Raw genomic sequence first — 27,543 nt, forward strand, 5'->3', positions numbered from 1 at the left:
GTTTGTCATTTTTGAAGCTTTAAATTTCATCTAACAGGTATCTCCCAATTGTCACCACATTTCTAATGCCAATCCATGCTGAAGGTGATATTTCTCGCTTTTGTCTTTTTTTAATCTCCTCCCTCTTTTAAGTATCTCAATAGCAGAGATCCAAGGATATATTGGTATCAGTTATCATTTGTTTTATTGTATATTTGTAGGGTTCAGTGACCTGTCATGTATCACCTTAAAGGCGACACATAAACCATGCATGCACATCACAATCGTGCACTCGCCATACCGGTTCAACAAATTTTATTGGTTAAGGTATTGCAAAATCATATAACTGGCGTAGATCAGAGTAGTCCCAATACTATTAACTGTTTAGCACATCAAAGTGTGCTTCCACGAGTCTCAGGCATACTCTCACCTACTCACCCCCTCAATTAAAATACTTGGGGTCTAAAACACTCCTCTTAATAAGTGTGTACAAACACACAGATTCTAAGAATACTAATATTTTTAAGCATTTAAAATTGGCAGTAATACAATTTTGCAAACAGAACAAATTATAAATCACATATGTACAAAACAATAAAAGTATTAACCACTTAACCACTTCAATACCAGGCACTTAAACACCTTCCTGCCCAGACCAATTTTGAGCTTTCAGCGCTGTCGCACTTTGAATGACAATTGCGCGGTCATGCTACACTGTACCCAAATGAAATTTTTATCATTTTTTTCCCACAAATAGAGCTTTCTTTTGGTGGTATTTGATCACCTCTGCGGTTTTTATTTTTTGCTAAACAAATAAAAAAATACCGAAAATTTTGAAAAAAAAATGTTTTTTTGGTTTCAGTTTCAAAACTTTGCAAATAAGTAAGTTTTCTCCTTCACTGATGGGCACTGATGGGGTTACACTGATGGGCAATGATGAGGTGGCACCAATGAAGTGGCACTGATGAGGTGGCATTGATGGACACCGATATGTGGCACTGATAGGCGGCACTGATGGGTGGCACTGATGGGCGACACAGATGGGCACTGATAGGTGGCACAAATTGGCACTGATAGCTGGCACAGATTGGCATGGATGGGCATGGATAGGTGGCACAGGTGGGCATGGGTTAGTCGGCACAGGTGGGCATGGGTAGGCGGCACAGGTGGGCATGGGTAGGCAGCACAGGTGGGCATGGGTAGGCGGCACAGGTGGGCATGGATGGGCACTAATAGGTGGCATGGATGGGCACTGATAGACGGCACAGATGGGAACTGATAGGCGGCATTGTATTATAATATATTGTACTAATGGATGCCAATCAGTGCCAATCAATAATGCATGCCAATCAGTGATGCCCATTGTGGGCACTGATTGGCATCCATTATGGGCACTGATTGGCATCCATTGTGGCACTGACTGGAATCCCTGGTGGTCTAGGGTGGCATACCTTGTCCTGGGCATCCCTGGTGGTCTGGTGTCGTCCCTGGTGGTCCAGTGTGGGCATCCTCGGGGGGGCTGTGCTCGATCAGCACAGACCCCCCCTGTCAGAGGAGCAGCCGATCGGCTCTCCTCTACTCGCGTCTGACAGACGCGAGTGAGGAAAAGCCTATCACCGGCTTTTCCTATTTACACTGTGATCAGCCGTGATTGGACACGGCTGATCACGTGGTAAAGAGTCTCCTTCGGAGACTCTTTACCGAGATCGTAGTTGCCGGGTGTCAGAGTGACACCCCGCAACAACGATCGCCGCGATGCGCGCCCCCAGGGGCGCGCAGCGGCTCATAATCCTGATCACGTCATATGACGTCCGGTCAGGATTATGCAACCACTTTGCCACCGTCTATTTGTTATAGGGCGGGCGGCAAGTGGTTAAGGACCAGACCTCTTTTTCAGGCTTGGAGTTTACATGTTTAAAACCCCCAAACATTGTATATATTTTTTTCTAACACCCTAAAGAATAAAATGGCAGTCATTGCAATACTTTTTCCACACCGTATTTGCACAGCGGTCTTACAAGCGCACTTTTTTTGGAAAAAAATCACTTTTTTGAATAAAAAAATAAGACAACAGTAAAATTAGCCCAATTTTTTTATATTGTGAAAGATAATGTTACGACGAATAAATTGATACCCAACATGTCACGCTTCAAAATTGCGCCTGCTCGTGGAATGGCGTCAAACTTTTACCCTCAAAAATCTCCATAAGCGACATTTAAAAAATTCTACAGGTTGCATGTTTTGCATTACAGAGGAGGTCTAGACTCTATGGCTAGAATTATTGTTCTCGCTCTACCAATCGTGGCGATACCTCACATGTGTGGTTTGACTACCGTTTTCATATGTGGGCGCTACTCACGTATGCGTTCACTTCTGCGCGTGAGCTCGGGACGGGGTGTTTTACTTGATTTTATTTATTTTTACACTGTTTAAAAAAAAAATTGATCGCTTTTATTCCTATTACAAGGAATGTAAACAAAAAATTTAATTTGAAAAAATTACATTGAAAAAATTTTCCTTTAAGAGCTATGGGCGGAAGTGACGTTTTGATGTCGCTTCTGCCCTCCTATGGTATAGAGACAAGTGAGGGCCATCTTAGCCTCACTCGTCTCTATAGCCAGCAATAAGAATGACCCGATAGCCTCTGCCGCTACCGACGGCTCCGGTAAGCGGTGGAGGGCGCAGGAGAGCGGCAGGAGGGGGGTGGCACCTCTCCCTCCGCCGATAAGGTGATCTTGCGGTGAACCCACCGTGGAGACCACCATTATCGTAAACAGGACCACCTCCTGTAGAGAGGGATATCTCGGTTGTGGCAGCAGCTGCTGCCATTACCGAGATACCCCTCTTCAAAGTACCGACGTATATGTACATGAGGCGGTCCTTAAGTAGTTAAGGTATACCTTCATTATGTTATGCTACTTCAGACCCATTGATCCCAGTACATACAGTCTTAGCATAAAATCTTAAAGCGTAATTGCTGTGTAACCAGATTTATCTCAAAGATGATTGGACTTCCCAGGAATTCTTTTTAGCAGATATTGCCTAATTGGTTTCTAAGGATGCCTACGGTATAGCTTTTCTCCCATTTTTAAATCTACAACTGATCTCAACACCTTTCCTATAACAAGGTCTCGAATTATAGTTGAAGTTTGTATATGGGATTTGATTGACAAATTATAATACCTAATACTATCAACTAATAGATGTAAAGTTTATTTTTTTGCATTTCTCTAGAGAAAGTAGATTGTTGCCTCCATTGGCATACTTCTGTTAAGATTGTCTAGAATGTAGTTTTATGAATAAACTCATAGTTTGCAAACTCTAAAGATATGGATCTAGGTGAATTACAGTCTGACAGAGATACAGTGTTTGTCAAGTGATTAATATACCCAAGGTGGATTTATTGGAAGACTGTTACTTTAAGAAATGGTTCAGCTACTGTATCGCTACCACTTTTTTATTTTACTAAATTTAAAACGGATATATTCTTGGGTATTAGGAGTCTCTCCTACTTTTTATACAGTTGGTTTCCTAGTTTTAATATTCGCTGTATGTCTAATCATGATTCCAAACAAACAGATTTATGTAGATTGATAGGCTGCTCTAACCAAATGAAAATTGATAGAAATATGAAAAAAAAACTTTAATGAAGAAATATTTATTTAATCCCCCTGCAGTTCCAGGAGGCACTCTTGATATCTTTCAAAGAGGGCTCTCCAAAGAAATAAAAAATTTGATTGATCCTAATCATTAACTGAACAAAACTGAAAAAGAGAAAAAGGCCCAAGGGGGAGACATCAATTCCAAGGAAATATATAAAATACATTTTTTGTCAGAGTTTGACAACTGATTCAACTGTTACATTTCAGCTATAACTCCAGACCTTGTTATTGGAAGTCACTGACATGAGTTGCATTAGTAAACATTTGGGAGAAAATCCTCTGAATTGTATGATGGAAATTCATAAAAGCTTTACCAATTACCTAAGTGGTCCAGTTGTCTCCAGGAGTAGTTTGGTTAGAAAATAATTACGTTTTTTGATTTACTTCTAAATTGCTAAGCCTCCCTCTGCAGAAACAGATCACTGCAGCAGTCATCTAGTAGTAACCAACTGATCATTATTATAAGTGATCTGCTTCTGCAGAGGTGTATGGAAGCTGGTTTACATCTCAACCTGATCCAGCCCCACATGCTGTCTGGGGCATTCTTTTTAATTAACACAAGTCAGCAATTTTTGTTAGAAAATCACTTAAAGTGGTTCCAAAGGTAAAAGGTGTTCTACCTTAATGCATTCTCTGCATTAATTTAAAAAACCCTTTAATAAGGGCTGCCCCCCCTCCCCAAATACTCAGCTAAACCCTATCTTGGCCCAGCACTGTGCATGTCTGCACCAGCTCTTCTCCCCTCTCCTGGCTCTGAAAGGCTTGGTTGAGAGCAGCAGTTCCATTGTTTCCTGCTGCTGTCAGTCAAAACCTATCTGCAGAGAATGGGGGGCAGGCCCAAGCCAGGCTGTGTGACACTCTGAAGTGAGCATGCACAGGTGCCCTCATGGGAAGCAGCTTCTTATGGGGGCACTCGTGGCGGGGGGAGGAGCCATAGACTCTGTCAGACCTGAGAAGAAGAGGATCCAGGCTACTCTATGCAAAACCATTGCACAGAGCAGGTATGACATGTTTTTTGCTTTTTTTTAAATCAAGCTTCACAATCACTTTAAAGCCCCCAAACAATATATATTTTCTGAAAGCGGGGATTATTCAAATATTTTTAAGAATAAATACACTAAAATAATCTAACACTCAACATTTTGGTAAAATATAAAAGATGGGGTTGCAGCAAGTAAACAGGTACCAAATACGTCAAGACTCCTGAAACAACCTATGGTGAAAAACTACTGTAACATTTTTCATGGGTGGTGCATTAAAAGTTTTACAGGTTATAATTCTAGAATTAAGAAAGAATAATGCCCATAGAATTATTTCTCTCACTCTGATGCAGCGATACCTCATGTGCATTTTTAAAATTGTATTATTTTGTTAAAATTGTATTTTTTTACGCATTTTTTATTTATTTTTCATTTGACTTTATTTCTAATACAAGAGGGCTAACAAGTCCCCTATGGGATAGCATGGGCAGGTGACAGGATCTATATGGATGCATCAGAGTTCTGTTAGACCCCCAATTTCTCTCCTGCCCTCCATTACAGCAAATTAAGCACTGATCACAGATAATGCTTTATTAGCTACATCCTTGCCTACAGTAGGCAAGGAATGACAGTTCTGAAACTGGAAGTGGCAAAATCATTGTCACTTTGGGTTCTTTAGTCAGAGAGGAGGTCAAGGAACAATATATTTCTTGCAGGTAAAAAAATATGCATTTATTATAATTTTTTTAGGAACCCGTAAAGCATTGCATCGTTGCTCAGCACCGGTGCAAGATCTATGGGAAGATGCTACAAGACTGGGAACTTATTATATGTTCCACCCTAAGAACAGGTAGAACATGTAACATTTTCCCAAAGGTGAACGTATCCTTTAGGTTATATAATTGAATGTATTCAAAAAATCACTCCCCACTAACCACAGGTCCCAACAAATTAACTGGATGGCATTTGTGTGGACAGTGTCATTCAGCATTTTTTATATATAAACCAGGACAAACAGTGGGGTTGATTTACTAAAACTGGAGAGTGCAAAGTCTGGTGCAGCTGTGCATGGTAGCCAATCAGCTTCTAGCTTCAGCTTGTTTGGTTTTGTTTGAGCTGCACTAGATTTTGTACTCTCCAGTTTTAGTATATCAACCCCAATGTCTTGGCACAAAATCCCTTCTGCCTAAACTGGCCTTACTATTATCTACTATTTACACAAACAGATTCTACCCATATGCTATGCAATGTTACATCAACAAGTAAAGCAAGGTGTCTAAAACTCAAAGGTTGAGTTGAGATTTTCTTGCTGTGCAGTCATACAAACACATTATAGTATCCTTGTACTAACAAGGAACAACGACTATGCGTTTTGTTTATTTCAACAACCTGAAGAATGCTAGTATGAGGCTGAGGATAAGTCTTATTACTGCCTTTAGCCTCCTGATTCTGAGCATATCCTTCTAAATATACTCAGGAGGCCGGTACTTAATGCAGCGCAGGTCTTCTTCCTCCAAACAGCACCTTCTAATGGCAAGGCAATGCTGGAAGAAGCAAGACTTATTCTCAGTATAAGTAAACTGTCATAATGGCGTTTTCAAGCTACTGAAACAAGTGCATAAATATGGTTAGTGAAACTGCAGTTCGATTTTAAGTGGTTAAAGCACCGTTAAACTTGCTTAAATTTATTACTGCCTTCTGGCTACATATACAGTACTAAATGTCCATTTTTTAAAACTTTTTTTATTATCTCCTAAGTGCTGCATCAAGGGTTACTTGCAGCACCAGGAGAATCAGACTGCACACAAGCAACCGCTGAGCCGCTCAGCTCCCTGACACACACCCCTGAACACTTTGAACACTTCCCTAATCAACAAGTCTGCTCAGAAAACTAGAATGATGTTAATTAGGGCAGTCTTCAGTGGGGCATGCCAGATCTCAGGACAGCTTATGTGAAAGAACATGGTCCAAATCGCCTTTGCGCTGAATTTTTTAACTCTTGCAGTAGCACTTAGGTAGTAAGAAAAAGGTAAAAAAGAGACATTTATTCATGCATATTCAGCCTGACTTCATTACAGTAATAAATTAAAAAGGCTTAAAAGAGCATTAGGATGCAAGGGTAATAAGGTAAGTTAATTATTTTCATAAACAATATACCCCAATGGCTGAGAAATTGAAACAAAGAATACTTTATTTCTGGGACATTGTACAATGGATTTCAATCTAGTTAGCAGTTGTCCCTGCATTTTATACAGTATAACAGTTATATTTTAATTATATCAATGTGCTTTTTAGAAATTAGTTTAGGAGTCCTAGCACAACAAAGATGAGTAGATTGAAACCTAGAAACAATTTCAAGTACAGTTAAAGCTCTGTGCACATACATATTAAGAAAAACAAAAAACAGTCTGGCGACCAGGGATTTAAAAATTGTTTTTTCTAGGCCAACAAAGGATAGCTTTTAAAGTAATCAGTCAAGATAAAAATGTGGAACATAATATTGTTAATTTGTTGACATATGAGTGTGGGTGCATTGAATCATTTGCCCTTAATGGGCAAATTGGTGAAAGACTTTTTCAAGATTTTTGATCTATCATATCCTTCATGAGAAAGTGTCAAAATGAATAGTTGTAAAGATGTATGAACCATTAAACCAGGGGTCTCAAACTGGTGGCCCTCCATCTGTTGCGAAAATACAAGTCCCATGAGGCATTGCAAGGCTGACAGTTACAAGCATGACTCCTTCGGTCAGAGGCATGATGGGACTTGTAGTTTTGCAACAGCTGGAGGGCCACCAGTTTGAGGCCCCTGCATTAAACTGTTATTTAAGACAAAAACCATTTCCTAGACCAAGAAAGAAATAACTGCAGGTTCTTCAAGTTATATATGTTTAAAAAACATTTTTATAGAAATAACAAGTATTGCATCTTCTAGTTAATGAGTGCTATATGTGAGGAGTTTTTGACAGAGTAGGAAAATTTGGGCAGGCTTAGCTGATGGCTAGGCCTGTTTGTTTTCATTCTGGGTTGGGAGTGGCTCAGGGAGAGTTAGGTGACTGACAGGTGGCATGACCATTACCTCCCCCTTCTTTCTAGAAGGTCCTGGAAGGAGAGAAGGGGAGAAGAGGTGGAGCTGCTTGAGGTATCTAGGGAGCCTTCTTGGATTGGCAGGAGCAGGCCTCCTTAAATACCTGTGGTCAGCCCAGCTGGGGAGCAGTTCTCAGGTGGAGGAGCTAGAGTAAGAGGGTGTGGATGCATGCCTGAGAGAACTGGGAGATTGCAGTTTGAGAGATGAGTGCAGAACCAGTGGTGAGAGGACTGTGGAGAAAGGCAGTGGAAAGGGGTCTTTGCAGCCAGGCTGGCTGGCAGGGCCTGAAGAGAGCTATCTGGGAGTGGTAGCTGACCAAAGGACAGCTAGCACCTGAACTATTCTACACCACAGGGGCCTAAGGTCCCTACTAGCAAAAGGTAGTTCATTGAAGCCTGGCTGGAGCAGTGTCAGGCCTACCCACGGGGAGTTAGCTAGTCCAGGGAGTGACAGTCTGCAGCAAGGGAAGTGGTGGTGGAGGAACAGTCTGCAGCAAGGAAGTGCTGAAGAGAAGATTGAGGTGTTAGTACAGGGAGTGTACATAGTAGTCCCAATTGATTGATCTACAATTCACAATTGTTTGTTCTAAAATCCTGGGCATCCCATAATTCCTTAATAACCATCCAAGTTTAATCTCCCCAATAAAACAAAACAAAACAAGCTACGGACTAGTCTGTGTTACTGAGTGACCGTAAGATGGATGTTGGGCTGGGCAGGGTGACGGGTAAACCACAACTTTCAGCAACCCCTACAGGGCTACACAAGGTACATTAGATGCAGCTTGAATATGCATGGATAAAGCTATGAGAAGATATTTAACAGCCCTTGGTTTGGTAAATCTGGATATCCATCTAGCTTTATTAAAAATATTCCCACTATAATCTCTTAAATATTAAAACTACTGTAATCCCTAATGACCCGATTCTGCTATTTTTCTTTCCATATTATTGACTCTTTTTTTCCTTAAGAATAAAAAACCTGCAACTATTGTGTAGCTATAACCTACAGTATCTCCAATGCATAAAACTATTTCAACCCTCACTTACTCAGATCAGAAGGGCTGTATTATGGGAATATCATGCAACTGGCAAAAACTTTAAGAACACAAATATCACGATCCACTGAGCAAAAAATACCCATTTCCCATTTGTCCTGTACGGGCCAGATGCTGAAAATAACCTTTATACTAAAGGCCTTAAGGCATATGTATGCAGTTCTGCTGTTTACCCAGCTTGATTTATTTGATTTGATTGATTTCATCAAATTTTAATTGAAATTTATTTGACAATGCCCATATGGTGAAAAAGAACACTTTCTAATTTCTTTCAGAATAAAGCAGAGCTGCTCTGTCTTTTATTTTATTCACTATATAAAATAAAGATAAATGTTACTATTTCATATCATTAGTGAAATCCTGTTATCATTAGAAGCCTTTGGCTCTCTTTCACTAAGTTATATAGGGAGCTGCAAATCTTTTATAAGCTTTGTGATCATAACGTAAATGGAGATAAATCATCTCATCCACCCAACTGGTATTTAATACAATAATATCTAAGGATGCTAGTTTAATTACGCATAAACCACATTAAGGTGATAATTTGATGTTTTACTTGCATTTAGTGTATGTCATCGATAGAAAATGTAGCACTGCTTTGGTTTCTGAAATGTTACTATTAAATCCTCAGCAGTGAAAAGTTCTTCAGTATATTTTACTGTTTTCAAATGAAGTGTGGCATTTTCATTTTGGTTTGCCACAAGCTGTTTGTTATTTATATGGAACATATTCATATTAGCAGACTAGGCTGTTTAACATTTCCAATAAAAGTCTGACAGAAGTCAAATATAGAGTGACTGGGGTAAAAAAACAAAACAAAAAGAAGTCATATAATGAGTGTTTTTACCTGTGTAGGCAGTCATCTTACAACCGCTAAATGGCTACATGAATTTCCAGAATTGGTCATTCATTACTAAAACTGACTATAGAAGGAATGGTTGTGGGATGATTAAACAATATCTAAAGTATATTCTTTTAAAATACAATTACATTAACCACGTCAAGTCCGAACACTTTGAATGAATGAATGAAATACTTGTATAGTGCACAATGCGAACTGAATCGCCTCTAGGCGCTGTGGCGAGCTTTGATCATCTGCTAAAAGAGAAAGGTCTTGAGTTTTTTCCTAAAAGCCAGGTGATTTTCTTCCAGGCGGATGTTGATTGGTAGAGCATTCCATAGCCGAGGCCCTTGGACCCTTTCACCCCTTTCACACCTTTCCAGTCCAGGCCAATTTTCAGCTTTAAGCACTGTCATGCTTTGAATTACAAAGCAATTGCAATACTATTACATGCAACGCTGTACCCATATTTTTTTATTTTTGACACAAATAGTTTTCTTTTGATGGTATTTGATCACCACTGGGTTTTTTATTTTTTGCTATCTAATTGAAAAAAAAAAATGTATGCTTAGTTTTTGCTATAAAACTTTGCAAATAAATAATCTTTCTTCATACATTTAGACCAAAATGTATTTTGCTAAAATTTTGGGGTGAAAATAGCCCATGACAGTGCATATTATTTAGTCTGTGTGAAAGTTATAGTCTACAAACTAGGGGATATATATATATATATATATATATATATATATATATATATATATATATGTGTGTATATATATATATATATATCTATATATATATGTTTATATATATATATCTATCTATATATATATATATATATATATATATATATATATATATATATATATATATATATATATATATATATATATATGAAAATTGATCAGTTAAGAAATTTCTTTACAAATATCACTCTTCCAACACCAACACCAGTAAACCATAAACAATATGAAGTGACAAAATAAACATGACAGTGCAGAACCCAGTGATAACCTAACTATGTACAAATGGAGGGAGCTCTCATAAGCAAGACAATAAGCAGCGAGTCAGAACTAAGACAGCAAACAAGGGGTGCAGGGAGCAGGGTACTGCGAGCCCGGATGCAGGGAGCAGGTCACAGGAACAAGGAGCGAGATCAGGTGCAGGATCAGGTACAGGAGCAAGGCACAGGATCAGGGTCAGGATCAGACAGTGACATGGCTCACAGGAAGAATACTGAAGCACTGAACTTCAGTTAAGTGTGGAATTATATACCTCCCAGCAGCCCATGTCAGGTGCAGCCTAATTACTTGGACAGACTGACTGCTGGGAGACACCCACTGGTGGCCATCGGAACTGTCTCCTTTGACTCTGGGAACAACCGTGCAACCAGCAGGTAACCCAGGTACTGACGCAAGTCCCGCCATCACCACTGTTCCTATTTATTCCCAGATATTCAAACTCTCTTATAAAATTATAGTAAATATCAAGCACTAAGAAGAGTGTTTTTAGGGGACTAAAGAGCTAATACATTTTTTCAGGGTTTAGGAAAAGGGAAACCCCGATTGGCAATCTGGAGGCCCTCTGCACACCGCTGGCAATCTCATTTCACATCTATGTATTTTAGGTATGTAGTAGGCATGGTGCATTGTAGGTACATTTTGCATTTTACATGCATTCTTATTTAACTTCATGTAATATAACTTTTGCTAGAAACCTCATCAAAGATACAGCAAGCACGTCTTTTTTTTTTAACGCAACACAGATAAAATGTGCAGATGTGAGTCCAGACAGAGCAATAATTTTTTGTTTTTAAAACATTTATTTTTTGTATGTCTACTAGATTTTGACTATATTCATATGAAACAAAACTAAAACATGGGCAGGGAAAATTATGTATATCTACATTTTCAAAAGCATTCCAGAGGTTATCCTGTTTGAGGGTACTACGCCTGTGTGGATGAAGTCTTAAGCTGGCCATGCACTGTTCAGTTTTTTTTTTTTTTGCAGTCTGAATGAAAAAAAACAACCGATTCCCCCATCCACACATTTGAGGTGGATGGGATAATCCACTGCACTTTACTATTGTATTCTGACAGCAGGGGGAGTCCTCCATTGTAAGAATACACAGTTTAACACACAGTCATTGGCTGCAGCTGTCAATAATCATTTCTCATACCTTTGTAAACTATCAATACTTCCTGATGACACCACCAATTGTGGAACAGAGTGCCACATCCTTACTGTCCTGACAGTGAAAATCCCCCTACACAGCTTAAGATTAAACCACTTCTCCTCCAATCTCATTGTGTGTCTTCTTGCACTCCCTGAGACTGAATAGTTTGCTACCTATGCTGGGATCCCTATTGAAATAGTTGTATATTGCTATCATATCTCCTCTCAAACGTCTCTTCTTCAGGGAGAATACGTTTAGTGCTTGTAGTTGTTCCTCATAATTGAGGTCCTCCAGTCCCCTTATTAATTTTGTTGCCCTTATCTGGACTCTTTCCAGTTCCAGCACATGCTTTCTGAGGACTGGTGACCAGAACTGGATGGAATTCTCCAGATGTGGCCGCATCAGAGTTTTATAAATGCATGCTAATATTCTACTGGCATTGCTTGCTGCTGCTTGACATTGCATGCTTTTGCTCAGTCTGACTTCTACTAGGACCCCCAGATCTTTCTCCTAGATTCCCGCAGAGGTTCTCCCCCTAGTGAGCAATTAGCATTTACATTTTAGCCCCTAAGTGCAATACTTTACATTTTTCAACATTAAACCTCATTTGCCATGTAGTTGCCCACCCCATTATTTTATTCAGGTCTTCTTGTAAAGTTTCTATATCCTGATGTTAAGTTATTGCCCTACTTATTTTAGTGTTATCAGCAAAAACTGAGATTGAGCTATTTATGCCAACCTCTATATCATTTATGAATAAATTAAACAGAATTGGTCCCAGGACAGAGCCTTGGAGTATCCCACTTTCCATTTCAGACCATTCAGAGTACACAGTATGTATCACCACCCTTTGGGCATGCCCCTTTTACCAGTTTTCTATCCATGAACAAACCATAGTCCATGCCTCCAGGCCTCAGTTTGTAAATTAAGCATCTATGGGGATATGTATCAAATACTTTTGCAAAATCCAGATACACCACATCCACCAGCCTACCTTTATCTAGGTGGCAGCTCACTTCCTCGTAGAATGTTAACAGGTTGGTTTGGCAAGAATGACCCTTCGTAAACCCATGCTGAGTGATTACTACTAATGATGTGGTTTTCATCAGCAAATTCTTGGATATAGTCCCTTATCACCTCCAATAGTTGACATACTATTGATGTTAGACTGACATGCCTGTATTTTCTAGGAATATATCTCTGCCCCTTTTTGAATATTGGTACTTCTGTTTAACTGCAGTGGCCACACATGGATTGAAATTTAGCCAGCCCCTGTGGAACCCACCAAATTTCCATTTATGTATGGTCAGCTTAAAACTTTTAATGTCTCACTAATGTGTCAGCATTACGATAATACAGCCGAGAAAAACAATAGACATAAACCCTCTTTCAAGATAAAATGTAACATAAAAATAAAAAAGTTTGTCCTCACTCAAAAATTTACAAAAGAAACCATTTTAATCTGTGTTGTAAATAAAACTCCCTTTAACCACTTAAACCGCTTAACCACTTTCAGACCGGACCATTTTGCTGGTAAATGACCAGAGGTCTTTTTACACTTTGGCACTGCGCTGCTTTAACTGGTAATTGCGCGGTCATGCAATGTTGTACCCAAACAAAATTTGCGTCCTTTTCTTCCCACAAATAGAGCTTTCTTTTGATGGTATTTGATTGCCTCTGCGATTTTTATTTTTTGCGATATAAACGTAAAAAGACCGCAAATTTTGAAAAAAAATGATATTTTCTACTTTTTGTTATTAGAAAAATCCAATAAACTCAATTTTAGTCATACATTTAGGCCAAAATGTATTCAGCCACATGTCTTTGGTAAAAAAAAAGTCAATAATTGTATATTTATTGGTTTGCGCAAAAGTTGTCACATCTACAAACTACAATTTACGCAGCTTTTAGTTTACGACTGCCTATCTCATTTCTTGAGGTGCTAAAATGGCAGGGCAGTACAAAACCCCCCCAAATGACCCCATTTTGGAAAGTAGACCCCCTAAGGAAATTGATAAGAGGCATGTTGAGCCCATTGAATATTTTATTTTTTTGCCTCAAGCGATTGAATAATGACAAAAAAAAAAATTTTTTTTTTTTTTTACACAAAGTTGTCACTAAATGATATATTGCTCACACATGCTATGGGCGTATGTGAAATGACACCCCAAAATAAATTCTGCTGCTTCTCCTGAGTATGGGGATACCACATATGTGGGACTTTTTGGGAGCCTAGCCGCGTACGGGGCCCCGAAAACCAAGCACCGCCTTCAGGCTTTCTAAGGGCGTAAATTTTTGAGTTCACTTCTCACTACCTATTACAGTTTTGAAGGCCATAAAATGCCAAGATGGCACAAAACCCCCACAAATGACCCCATTTTAGAAAGTAGACACCCCAAGCTATTTGCTGAGAGGCATGTTGAGTTCATGGAATATTTTATATTTTGCCACAAGTTGCGGGAAAATTACAAACTTTTTTTTTTTTTTTTTTTTTTTAACAAAGTTGTCACTAAATGATATATTGCTCATGCATGCCATGGGCATATGTGAAATGACACCCCAAAATAAATTCTGCTGCTTCTCCTGAGTACGGGGATACCACATATGTGGGACTTTTTGGGAGCCTAGCCGCGTACGGGGCCCCGAAAACCAAGCACCGCCTTCAGGCTTTCTAAGGGCGTAATTTTTTGATTTCACTCCTCACTACCTATTACAGTTTTGAAGGCCATAAAATGCCAAGATGGCACAAAACCCCCACAAATGACCCCATTTTAGAAAGTAGACACCCCAAGCTATTTGCTGAGAGGCATGTTGAGTCCATGGAATATTTTATATTTTGCCACAAGTTGCGGGAAAATTACAAACTTTTTTTTTTTTTTTTTTTTTTCACAAAGTTGTCACTAAATGATATATTGCTCACGCATGCCATGGGCATATGTGAAATGACACCCCAAAATAAATTCTGCTGCTTCTCCTGAGTATGGGGATACCACATATGTGGGACTTTTTGGGAGCCTAGCCGCGTACGGGGCCCCGAAAACCAAGCACCGCCTTCAGGCTTTCTAAGGGCGTTACAGTTTTGAAGGCCATAAAATGCCAAGATGGCACAAACCCCCCCCAAATGACCCCATTTTGGAAAGTAGACACCCCTAAATTTAGGGGTACACTAGTGAGATTAGGTAATAAATGGCGGGTGCCCTGAAACTATAAAAAAATAACTAACCAACCAGCGTCACCTGTAACAGTTATATGGTGATCACTGGTGAAAGGGTTAACTAGGGGGCAATTAGGGGGCTTTATGCGGTAGTATATGGGGGTCCCTGGCGCTATAAAAAGCTGCAGCGAACCTAAATACCTACCTGCCTAACTAGCGCCACCTGTGACACTAATACAGCGATCAGAAAAACGATCGCTTATTAGGCTGGGTTCACACTGGAGCGATGCGGGAACGCCACGAATGCGCGGCGGGTTCCCGCATCGCATGCCTCCCGGCGGCAGTTCACACTGCCCTATGCGAACTGCTGGGAGTGTCAGTGAAATGTTACTGACACCCCCAGATCAGTTCGCATATCGCAGTGCGATCTGCAAACTCGGATCGCATGGTGTGAACACCCATGCGATCCGATTCTGCTGCGGGCCAAAAAAAGGGTCCCGTGCGAATTTGCGGCGGGTGCGGCGAATGGCTGAACTCGAATCGCACAGAGATCGGATGTGATTTGCACTGCAGTGCGGTGCGAATCACATCCGTTCTCATAAACCGCTGCAATGTGAACCCAGCCTTAGTGACACTGGCGACGGGGGGTGATCACGGGGTTAAACCTTTATTGGGGGGGTTAGGGGGGTACCTTAGAACTAAAGGGGGCTAACCCTAACTGCCCTAACAGTTATTAGTCACAAATGACACCCGCCGGGTGATCAGGGGGTTAAACCTTTATTAGGTAATAAATGGCGGGTGCCCTGAAACTATAAAAAAATAACTAACCAACCAGCGTCACCTGTAACAGTTATATGGTGATCACTGGTGAAAGGGTTAACTAGGGGGCAATCAGGGGGCTTTATGCGGTAGTATATGGGGGTCCCTGGCGCTATAAAAAGCTGCGGCGAACCTAAATACCTACCTGCCTAACTAGCGTCACCTGTGACACTAATACGGCGATCAGAAAAATGATCGCTTATTAGGCTGGGTTCACACTGGAGCGATGCGGAAACGCCGCGAATGCGCGGCGGGTTCCCGCATCGCATGCCTCCCGGCGGCAGTTCACACTGCCCTATGCGAACTGCTGGGAGTGTCAGTGAAATGTTACTGACACCCCCAGATCAGTTCGCATATCGCAGTGCGATCTGCAAACTCGGATCGCATGGTGTGAACACCCATGCGATCCGATTCTGCTGCGGGCCAAAAAAAGGGTCCCGTGCGAATTTGCGGCGGGTGCGGCGGGTATGGCGGGTGCGGCGAATGGCTGAACTCGAATCGCACAGAGATCGGATGTGATTTGCACTGCAGTGCGGTGCGAATCACATTCGTTCTCATAAACCGCTGCAATGTGAACCCAGCCTTAGTGACACTGGCGACGGGGGGTGATCACGGGGTTAAACCTTTATTGGGGGGGTTAGGGGGGTACATTAGAACTAAAGGGGGCTAACTCTAACTGCCCTAACAGTTATTACAGTCAAAATGACACCAATGCAAAAAAAAAAAAAAAAAAAAATGACATTGGTGTCACTGTGACTGGGGGGCAGGGGTAATTGGGGGGGGTGATCGGGGGGTAAAGGGGGGGTGTGAGTGTGCCTGGCATGTTCTACTGTGTGTGTGAGTGTTGGTGCAACTTACTGATCCGCTCTCCTCCGTGTCGGAACGAAAAATACCGACACGGAGGAGAGAATACATCACTTCCTCTCCTGTGTTTACATTACAGGAGAGGAAGTGATGTCACCGGGGATTTCTATTCGTCGGGAGCGATCGCGAGGGGGTGGCCATGAATGAATGGCCGTCCCCTCGTCCGGGATCGCTCCCGCACGAATACCGACCGCCGCAGGCACCGGGCGGGGGCCCGATCGGGCCCCCGACCCGCGGGAGGCAAGGGACGTACATGTATGTCCTTATGCCTGCCCGTGCCATTGTACCGACGTACATCGGCGTGCGGCGGTCGGCAACTGGTTAAGGACCGCCTCCTGCACATTTACATCGGCAGAATGGCATGGCTGGGCACATCAACATACAGGTATGTTGCTCTTTAAGTGCTCAGCTGTTGGTCGCGCGCGCACCGCCGGCGGCGCGCTCGTGACCCGGTCCTGAGATCTGTGACCGTGGCCACGGGACCTGCAGACCCAATCGCCGCTGGTGTCCCGGGATCGAGTCACAGAGCTGAAGAACGAGGAGAGGTAGGTGTAAACAAATCTCTCCCTGTGGCTGTCACTGATCGTCGGTTCCCTGTTATAGGGAAAGACGATCAGTGACATCACATGCCAAACCACGCCCCCCAACAGTAAAAAAACATACACACGTCACACTTAGCCCCTCCCTGCCCCCCTAGTGGTTAACTCCTTCACTGCCAGTGTCATTTACACAGGAATCAGTGCATTTAAATAGCACTGATTGCTGTATAAATGACAATGTTCCCAAAAATGTGTAAAAAATGTCCGATATGTGATAATGTAGCAGTCACTATAAAAATCACTGATCGTCGCCATTACTAGTAAAACAAAAAAAATTTATAAAAATGCTATAAAACTATACCCTATTTTGTAAATGCTATAATTTATATATATATATTATATATTTATATTTTTGCCCAAACCAATCAATAATCGCTAATTGCAATTTTTTTTACCAAAAATATTTAGAAGAATATGCATCGGCCTAAACTGAGGAAAAATAATGTTTTTTTTATATATTTTTGGGGGATATTTATTATAGCAAAAAGTAAAAAATATTGAATTTTTTTCAAAATTGTCGCTCAATTTTTGTTTATAGCGCAAAAAATAAAAACAGCAGAGGTGATCAAATACCACCAAAAGAAAAAAAGTATGCCAATTTCTTTTGGTGGTATTTGATCACCTCTGCGGTTATTTATTTTTTGTGCTATAAAAAAATATTTTTTACTTTTTTTCTATAATAAATATCCCCCAAAAAATTTTAAATATAGATTTATGCCATTTTTATTTTTTTACTAGTAATGGTGGTGATCAGCGATTTTTATCGGGACTGTGGCGGACAGATTGGACACTTTTGACACTTTTTTGGGACCATTCACATTTATACTGCGATCCGTGCTATAAAAATGCACTGATTATTGTAAAAATGTCACTGGCAGGAAAGGGGTTAACACTAGGGGGTGATCAAGGGGTTAAATGTGTCCCCTGGGAGGTGTTTCTAACTGTGGGGGGGAGAGGACTGACTGGGAGTACAGAGAGATCGCTGTTCCTAATCACTATAAACAGACGATCATTCTGAACTCCCCGGTCAGAAAAGGGGCCTGTTTGTTTACATTGGCAGATCCCCGTTCTGGCTCTCTGTGAAGCGGTCACAGGTGGCTGGGGGACATCTCGGCCGCCGGCCACTTGCATTGGCTCCCCCCACCATGGTGCCTGCTGTAGCTGTTAAAGGTACCACCGTACAGCTACCGCGATTCATGGGAATGGGCTGACCTGCCACCGTATAATTAAGGTGGCTGGTCAGCAAGTGGTTAAATAGCAGTTTTACAGACAAAAGACATAATTTTAAAGGTATAAAAAAAAACTGTTGTCTTGATTTATTTTGTTAGTGGATCACCACAGATTTGTTTATTGTCACCACTTGAGAGAAGCTTTTTAGTATTTTTCTGTGCCTCTCCCAGCACATCATTGTGCATAGAATGTCACATGGACCAAATATAAACGTTAATTGCTATTACTGTCAATTCTATGACTTAATGATAAGACTATGGTAGCTACATTAAAACTGCATTTTTGCTCAGCATGAGGTAGAAAGGCTAGCTATTTTGCTTCTTTCTTGTTCATTAACATTGTAATTTAATGTTCAGAAATGTGTGTCCCTGAAGACAACTGTGTGTTTAATCCCTTTATACTCCTGTGGATGGCGCTGGTAACGTGTATTTTGTAGACTGTCCGGTTGTGTGCAGAAGAAACGTTAAAAAAAGTTCTGGTGTTTTATTTTCTATCATCTCTGCGTTTCATTAATCAATTTTATTATTTAACAAAGGTGTACTGAAAAGATATCAATTTGTGTAATATAAAGTAGGACGTCTTGTAGGAAGCCTTCTCCTTATAGCAATTCATGGTTTATAACAGAAGGGACCTCAAATCACCTCTGCACAAGTTTGAGGCCGCAGCTTAAAAATATGCTTAAAGTGGTTGTAAAGTCTGATGGTTTTTTATCTTAACCACTTCCCAACCGGCGCCCGCCGATGTACGTCGGCAGACTGGCACAAGCAGGCATATTGGCGTACAGGTACGTCCAGTTTTAAATGCGCCCTGCCATCGCGAGTGCGGCGCCAGCGGCGTGCTCGCGTGCCAGTCGGGACCCCTGTGAGTCTGGTCGCGGGTCCCGCAGACTCGATCGCCGCAGGGATACCCGCAATCGTCTCACGGGGCGGCTGAACGAGGAGATGACGTTGTAAACAGCATCTCCCTGTTCTGCCTAGCAACAAGTGACGCTGATCTCTGCTCCATGTGATTGGAGCAGAGATCAGTGTTCACTAAAACAAAGCCCAGCCCCCCACAGTTAGTAACACGCCCCTAGGAACACTAAACCCCTACACTGCCACCCACTGGTTAACCCCTTCCCTGCCAGTGTCATTTACACAGGAATCACTGCATTTATATAGCAGTGATTGCTGTATAAATGACAATAGTCCCAAAAATGTGTCAAAAATGTCCGATGTGTCCGCCATAATGTCACAGTCACAATAAAAATCGCTGATCTCCGCCATTACTAGTAAAAAAAAATTCTTAATCAAAATGCCATAAAACGATCTCCTATTTTGTAAACGCTATAACTTTTGCGCAAACCAATCAATAATCGCTTATTGCGATTTTTTTTACCAAAAATATGTAGAAGAATACGTATCGGCCTAAACTGAGGGAAAAAATGTTTTTTATATATTTTTGGGGGATATTTATTATAACAAAAAGTAAAAAATAATGCGTTTTTTTCAAAATTGTCGCTCTATTTTTGTTAATAGCGCAAAAAATAAAAACCGCAGGGGTGATCAAATACCACCAAAACAAAGCTCTATTTGTGGGGAAAAAAAGGATGTAAATTTTGTTTGGAAGCCACATCGCACGACCGCGCAATTGTCAGTTAAAATGACACAGTGCCGAATCGCAAAAAGTGGTCTGGTCTTAAGCCAGCAAAATGGTCCAGTCTGAAAGTGGTTAATGCATTCAGTGTGCAGCAGCCCTCTCAGCCCCCAAATACTTACCTGAGCCTCCTCACTATCCAGCCATGTCCACGAGTGCCTCTACCACCCAGGACTCTCCCTCCTAATTGGCTGAGACACAGAACCGGCGCCATTGGCTCCTGCTGAGGTCAATCAAACTCAGTTAGCCAGTCAGGAGAGAGAGGGTGGGGCCAAACTGCAGCTCGGTGTCTGAAGAGACACACAGGGCTGCAGCCCAGGCCCGGGTGCCCCCATAGCAAGCTGCTTGCTGTGGTGGCACTCAACAGGAGGGAGGGGCCAGGAGCTCCAGCCAGGGACCCGAGAAGAGGAGGGCTGCTCTGTGCAAAACCACTGCACAGAGCAGGTAAGTATAACATGTTTGTTATTTTAATAGAAAAAAACTGAGACTTTAAAATCACTTTAAAAGCTGTTTTTACATTTGCTGTACCTGCCAGAGCAAACACATGAATTTAATACACTGGGAATATTTTAATATGCAGTTGGAAAAAAAAAGGTTATGATACATTAGACACATGGATTTATAAGTTATTTGTAGATGACAGCAGCACATCAGCATTTTCTTTCTTGCATTGTTATATATTTATGTTGTATAATTTGTACAACAAAGGGAAAATAATGATTTTTTTTACATAGTCACTTATTATTCAGTATCCCCTGAACTGAACTGACTCTGACTTCTAGAGGCAAAGTGAGGACATTAAGAAAAGATTTACTACTTGCTATGCACCAAATACTCAAATATTGTAAATGTATGCTTTACTGTTAATTGTTGCATTATTTATCAACTTCAAGTGATTCTGTGACATTGCAGAAAAGAAAATGCATTCACTTCACTGTTATTTAGGACTATGTCTACAAAAGAAAGAATTAGCTTTACAACACAGGAATTCTGTAAGGGAAGTCATTTGTAATTAATCAACCACGGAGAAGAAAAAGAATAATCAGGGGGTTGATAATTAAAGTTTTGATTAATTCATCCCAGTCGGTGCCTTAATTACATGATGTCTATAGTTGTGGTGATTACAGTGTTATCTTATTTGGATCACGAATATATAAATTACAATTCTCTTGATTCCTCTTCAGAATTTGCCTCCTGCAACAGAATTAGCCTTATTGGATCATCTTGTGTTACCGAGCTAGTATTTTAAAATTAGCAGAATTATCTGCCGGCAGATAATTTATTGTGTCATTTTTAATCTTTAATCATATTCCTTCTAGCAGATGCAATTCCCTAAATAATATTTAAAATGTATCTAAAGTCCAAACTTATTTTTTTTTACGTTTTTAATTTCCCTTATTTTCAAGAAATTTATTATGACTTACATTATTGGTTGTCTTATTGCTGGTGGTGAACCTGCAAACTTGATGCATGTGACTGCTCAATAAATGCTGATATCAGTATATCTTTAACTGGCACTTTTGGCATTTATTAGTGCATGCTGATAATATTGTGCAGTTTTCAAACATAATAATAATGATGAATGAACATAATGATAATGATAAATGAACATAATGATAACCAGATTTTGTTGTTTGTGTATACCTATGCTTCAATCAGGATTTACAAAGGTAACTTAAGTCAACAGATCTATGAATGCTTAACTTTTATAATTAGCTCCTCATGTAAAGTGAAACTGTCAAGCATGAAGCTAAATCATAGTAAAAATATGTAAAAATACTTTTTCTTTTTTTTTATTCCGTTCTATGCCATTGCCAAGTAATCAGCAATTTTACTAATGCTTAAAGTAAAACAAAAAAATGCAAAATCCCTTTGAATAACATATCTTGGGGATGCTCCGAACCTGCCTACGAGGCATGCGATGTATACAACTTACTACAGCAATACTGACATATACAAAGAAAAAAGTTTGTTTAAAATGACAGCAAAATGACAGCTCCCAGCTGCATCACCTTGTTTGTAAAGAAAACAGCTAGGGATTTAATTTTACTATACCAAATTCTTATCCTAGATGATACATAAAGATGTTAATTGGCGAGCCCTACAAAAAAAATGGCACGGGCTCCCCCTAACTCATACTAGGCCCTTTAGCTTTGGTATGAATTTTAAGGGGGGACCCCACACAAAAAAATCGTGAAGCCTCGCTCCCTCCCCCCAAAATTCTATACTAGACCCTTAGCTGCATGCTTGGCAGGCCAGAAAAGGGAGGAACAAGCAAGTGGGCTGCAGAGAGCTATGTGTGGATTTTTGGGAGAGGCCTAACCCTTTTTATCTTGGTTTTTGCATGGGGTTTCCCTTAAAATCTATACCACACCCTAAGGGCCTGGAATAAATTCTATATTTTTTCTCTCTAACTATCCCCAGCAACTTTGCGTACATGGCCGAAGATTACATGTATGTGATTGGGGCTAGTGACATCATCCACCAGTGTCCTTAACAACCATTGACTTCTAATATACAGTGCATGTGTTCCGCCTGAACCTTAAAACAGTATTAAATATAAAACCAAAAATGTAAAATATTGCAGCTTGCCAATCTTTAGGTACAGTGGCTGCATTTGTTTTTCATTTCACACTTTTTTCCCTCTGTTTTAATCTGGTGATCTGACCTCCTGTATTAGAGGTCCTCCACTCTGGATGAAGGAGCACAGGGGCACCTTTGGACAGCATCATTGTCAGTCAGGGGGAAGGCAGTGTTAGATGGACTAGCAAATTTAAAAGTACTAAGAAACTGAACTTGAACTCTGGCTAACACTATATAAGCAAATAGTTTTTTTTCCTTTTGGGATAAAGGTTTTGCATAATTAAATAAAAGCGGAAAGTCTAAAAAAGAAAACTGCAGCCATTTATATCTAAGAATTGGCAAACTGAAATACCGTATATACTCGAGTATAAGCCGAGATTTTCAGCCTCTTTTTTGAGGCTGAAAGTGCCCCCCTCGGCTTATACTCGAGTCATCGCCGTCTGACTGCTCGATCAGCGTATCGAGCAGACAGACGGCGGACATACTACAATTCGAAAGCCGCGCCTCCGCCTCCGCCTCCGCCTGTGATAGGCGGAACACTCAATTTCCCAGCAGTCAGTGTTCCGCCTATCACGGACATCCGCTCATCCTCGTACTACGGACGAGGATGAGACGATGTCCGTGATAGGCGGAACACAGGCTGCTGGGAAATTCAGTGTTCCGCCTATCACAGGCGAAGGCGGAGGCGCGGCTTTTGAATTTTAGAATGGCCGCCGAGGCGCCGACGAAGAGCGGCGATCCTGGCAAGGCACGGGACGGAGGCAAGGCAAGGCACGGCACGGGACGGGACGGGACGGAGGCAAGGCACGACACGGGACGGAGGCAAGGAGGCAAGGCACGGCACGGGACGGAGGCAAGGAGGCAAGGCACGGCACGGGACGGAGGCAAGGAGGCAAGGCACGGGACGGAGGCTCGGGACACAGGCTCGGGACACAGGTAGGCTGGACACACACACACACACACACACACACACACACACACACACACACACACATGGACACACACACACAGGGATGGATGGATGGAGACACACACACACAGGGATGGATGGATACACACACACACACAGGGATGGATGGATGGAGACACACACACACAGGGATGGATGGATGGAGACACACACACACAGGGATGGATGGATGGATGGAGACACACACACACACACAGGGATGGATGGATGGATGGACACACACACACACAGGGATGGATGGATGGATGGACACACACACACACAGGGATGGATGGATGGATGGACACACACACACACAGGGATGGATGGACGGACACACAGGGATGGACGGACACACAGGGATGGACGGACACACAGGGATGGACGGACACACAGGGATGGACGGACACACACACAGGGATGGACAGGCATGTCTCACCCTCGGCTTATACACGAGTCAATAAGTTTGCCAGTTTTTTTGGGGGTAAATTGGGGGCCTCGGCTTATATTCGGGTCGGCCTATACTCGAGTATATACGGTATATAAAATGTTTACTTACAGCTTTAGTACCACTGAAAGTTCATCTATTCTTCTGGGTTGAGAGCTGGGAGCTTGCGGTACTGTGCTGCAAAATCACTGCATCTGATTGTTCAGATTTGCTGTTCCCATAAAGTTATTGATTATGAAATTGATCTTGTCAATGGCTTAGCGCAATCATATTGCTTTATTATAATGAACTACTGCATGTCTAATCTTTATTTTTTTTCTTGTGGGCAATAAGGCAGGTTTACTAAATGAGTGGAGAATCACTCACAATTGTGTGAAAAGCATATGCACATGATTGGATATTCAAAATGAACAGGAATATCATTTACACACGATTGAATAATTAAAGTGAACATTCACACATTTTTTAGTGAAGCTTCTCACATTTTATTTAGTACACGAGATATAATTTGTCTTTAAAAAGGACCTTCAGTCATTTTTTCAGCCTTCGATCTACTAAATCTTCTGCCCTTGTTGTTTTAACTTTAGATAGTAAAACATTTATTTTCTGCCAGTAAATACCTTATACAGCACACTTCCTGTTTCTTTTCTGGTAAAAAGCCTAGGCTTATAACATCATGGACAGCTCTCTATCTCTCACTCTTGTGAGAGTTTGCCAGGAAGGGAGGGGTGATGATTTAAAAGAGGGCCAAAGAGAGCTGCAGAGCTGGAGGCGTGCCTCTGTGTTAATCCAGGAAGGGAACAGGCAGCAGCTTCAGCTGCCCACAGTTAAAATGGTTACAGCCAGACTCAGTGGAGGTAGATTTCTGCAGCATATTTGGCAAGTACAGAATCACAGTACAGGCATACCCCACTTTTAAGTACACAATGAGTTTTATTTACTAAAGATGGAAAGTGCAAAATCAGGCTCACTTCTGCATAGAAACCAATGAGCTTCCAGGTTTTATTACCAAAGCTTAATTAAACAAGCTGGGTTTAGAAGCTCATTGGTTTCTATGTAGAAGTGAGCCTGATTTTGCACTTTCCAGCTTTAGTGAATAAACCCCATTGTGTACTTAAAAGTGGGGTATGCCTCTATATATGAAATAATATGCAAAGTGGTTGGAAGGAAGTTTCAGATTGGCAAAGATGTTTTTATTACAAATTATGTGAGCGAACTGCAGTTCCTCTTTAAACAATCCATTCTGGAAGTGTAAGCAATGATTGTCTATGTAGTGTATGTCCCATACATGTACATACATGTTTCTAAGATACTCAACTTGGCATTCTGTTTTCCAGATGCAAGTAAAAGAATGGACGTTACTTTGCAAGCAAAATAATTTACCCTGTTCAGAGGACTTTTCTCTCACCAGTAGTTTGGGGGAACCTGTGAAAATCAGAGAGTGGAATATCGCTGGCTTACCTTCAGACAGCTTCTCCATTGATAATGGGATTATTATTTCGTAAGTAATGTGGTTATAATCATGTAAAGTGTTGTAGAAATACACACTTTAGAGTTCTTAACTGTGAATAATATTCCGACATTTGCAGTGTATAGGTGCTATGTTTATGGTAATCGGGTATTATCTTTGTTTATGCATTTGGTTGTGAAAATGGCACCATTCAACTGATATAAATGAATGTATGATTTGCTGCTGGAAGTATGGTACATTGTGCAAGTATTTACAGTGTGTGAACTGGCAAGACTGTGTAATTGTTTCCTGCATAAATTATCCCTGACTGCAAAGTTACATCTGTACAGACACAAACAGCACTAATAGATATGAAATACCAATCTCTCAAACCAATGGGTTCAGGCAGTGATTTTAATGGACATGAGGCATCCCCAGACATTGCCAGACAAATGATAAATTACTTTTGTTGTTTTTACCATCATAAGCAAGTACCAGTGGTGTCTGTAATCCAGTTCCCCCCACCCTATTCCACTCACCAAACATGAACTGTCACTAGATGCCCGAGAGCAGATAGATTGTGCCTTCATATCTGATCACCCCTCTAAGGCTGGTAAGACTCATGCTAGAAGTGGATCTAAACCGAACCACTAGAAGCTAATACATATTGTACAGGCATGCTTTGCTGTTGTCATCATCAGGAAGTCCAGCTGCTGCTGAAGCAAGTGCAGGTAACCTGGAATTGTGTACAGAGAGGTATTTTGTTTAAAAACATGACAATATATACTTTATATATATACTTTATGTATGTAGAGTGTTTCATCAAACTAAATGTCATCCAACTGGGGTTTACATTTTCTATACTTTTTACGTTAAATACATATCTCAACATGTTACAAAATATTTCCTTATTGACAATCAAAAAAAACCCCCAATAAATTAGGATTATTGTTAGAAATTGTCAAAAATAATATCTCCATATGACCTTGGCATATGACCTTGGCATAAAAGTAGCAGGAACCTATCATGGACCCCTTCTAATGCTAATGACAAGCTGATAATAATTTATGATGTAGATGTTGAAAATAAGATTTTTCGACGGCGCATGCGCGGAAGCGTCCAAGATGGCCGCATAGACCGGGAGCTCCGCGCCACCCTGGACTAACGCTTGCCGCCACGACGTTCTGAGCCCTCGTTTCTACCGGCAAACAGTCACTTCGGACTGGGGAAAACGCAGGCTTCACACGAATGCCCGGTTCTAAGTCCCGACGGAACCCCAAACCCGCGCTTTCCACAGCGTTAGAGAGGTCAGGCCGATCCAAGATGGCCGCCGTTACCTCACAAAATACAGCCTGCAATGAGGAATCCATAGCGGACCAAGACTACACAGTTAAGCACCTCTCTTCAACCTCAACTTCAACTTCAAACGGCACAGTGAGTGAAATTCAACTCAGGACCCTATCCACAGACCCTCTTCTGAGTCATATTAGGGGGGAAAGTAACTCATCCATACAGCATATTTTACCTATAAGCTTTACCCCATGGGACATAGTTCCTAAAGATGCGCCCTCACCTCCCACAGACTTTGCCTCTATGATGAACGCATTTTCTCAAATGTTGTCCAGAGGTTTATCTCAGACTGCCTCACAGATCACAGCTTCCATCCATGCTGATTTGCAACAACTAGGAACCAGGATTGATGTAATAGAGCAAAAATCAGATCAGTCATGCCTACGCATTAACCAAAACACAGCCAGGATTCAAGAACTCCAGGATCATTTAGAAACAGCCACAGCCAAAATTGAAGACCTTGAAAATAGGTCGAGGAGATATAATTTCCGTGTTAGAGGCATTCCTGAATCTATCAAGGACATTCATCTCGCTATCCAAGACCTCATCAAAAGCTTAATTCCCACTATTTCACAAGATCGTCTAGAATTAGACAGGGCTCACAGGGCTCTGCAACCTCTTCGCTCAGATGGTCTTCCTAGAGACATTATAGTGAAACCTCACTACTATTCAGTGAAAGAAGA

At 41.2% G+C, this 27,543-nt stretch overlaps 1 protein-coding gene across 2 annotated transcripts in view; it reads left to right on the forward strand.

The window, feature by feature from the left end:
• Window positions 1–27,543, forward strand: part of DNAH7 (dynein axonemal heavy chain 7) — a 498,098-nt gene that overhangs the window by 323,145 nt on the left and 147,410 nt on the right. For both annotated transcript variants that reach the window (XM_077448738.1, XM_077448739.1), the window contains exon 46: window positions 25,398–25,561. In XM_077448738.1, the coding sequence (XP_077304864.1) occupies window positions 25,398–25,561 (164 nt within the window). The remainder of the gene's footprint in view (window positions 1–25,397; window positions 25,562–27,543) is intronic.

The sequence above is a fragment of the Lithobates pipiens genome, unplaced genomic scaffold, assembly GCF_037356315.1.
Source record: "Lithobates pipiens isolate NorthernLeopardFrog02 unplaced genomic scaffold, aLitPip1_a1.2 Scaffold_22, whole genome shotgun sequence".
Lineage (NCBI taxonomy): Eukaryota > Metazoa > Chordata > Amphibia > Anura > Ranidae > Lithobates > Lithobates pipiens.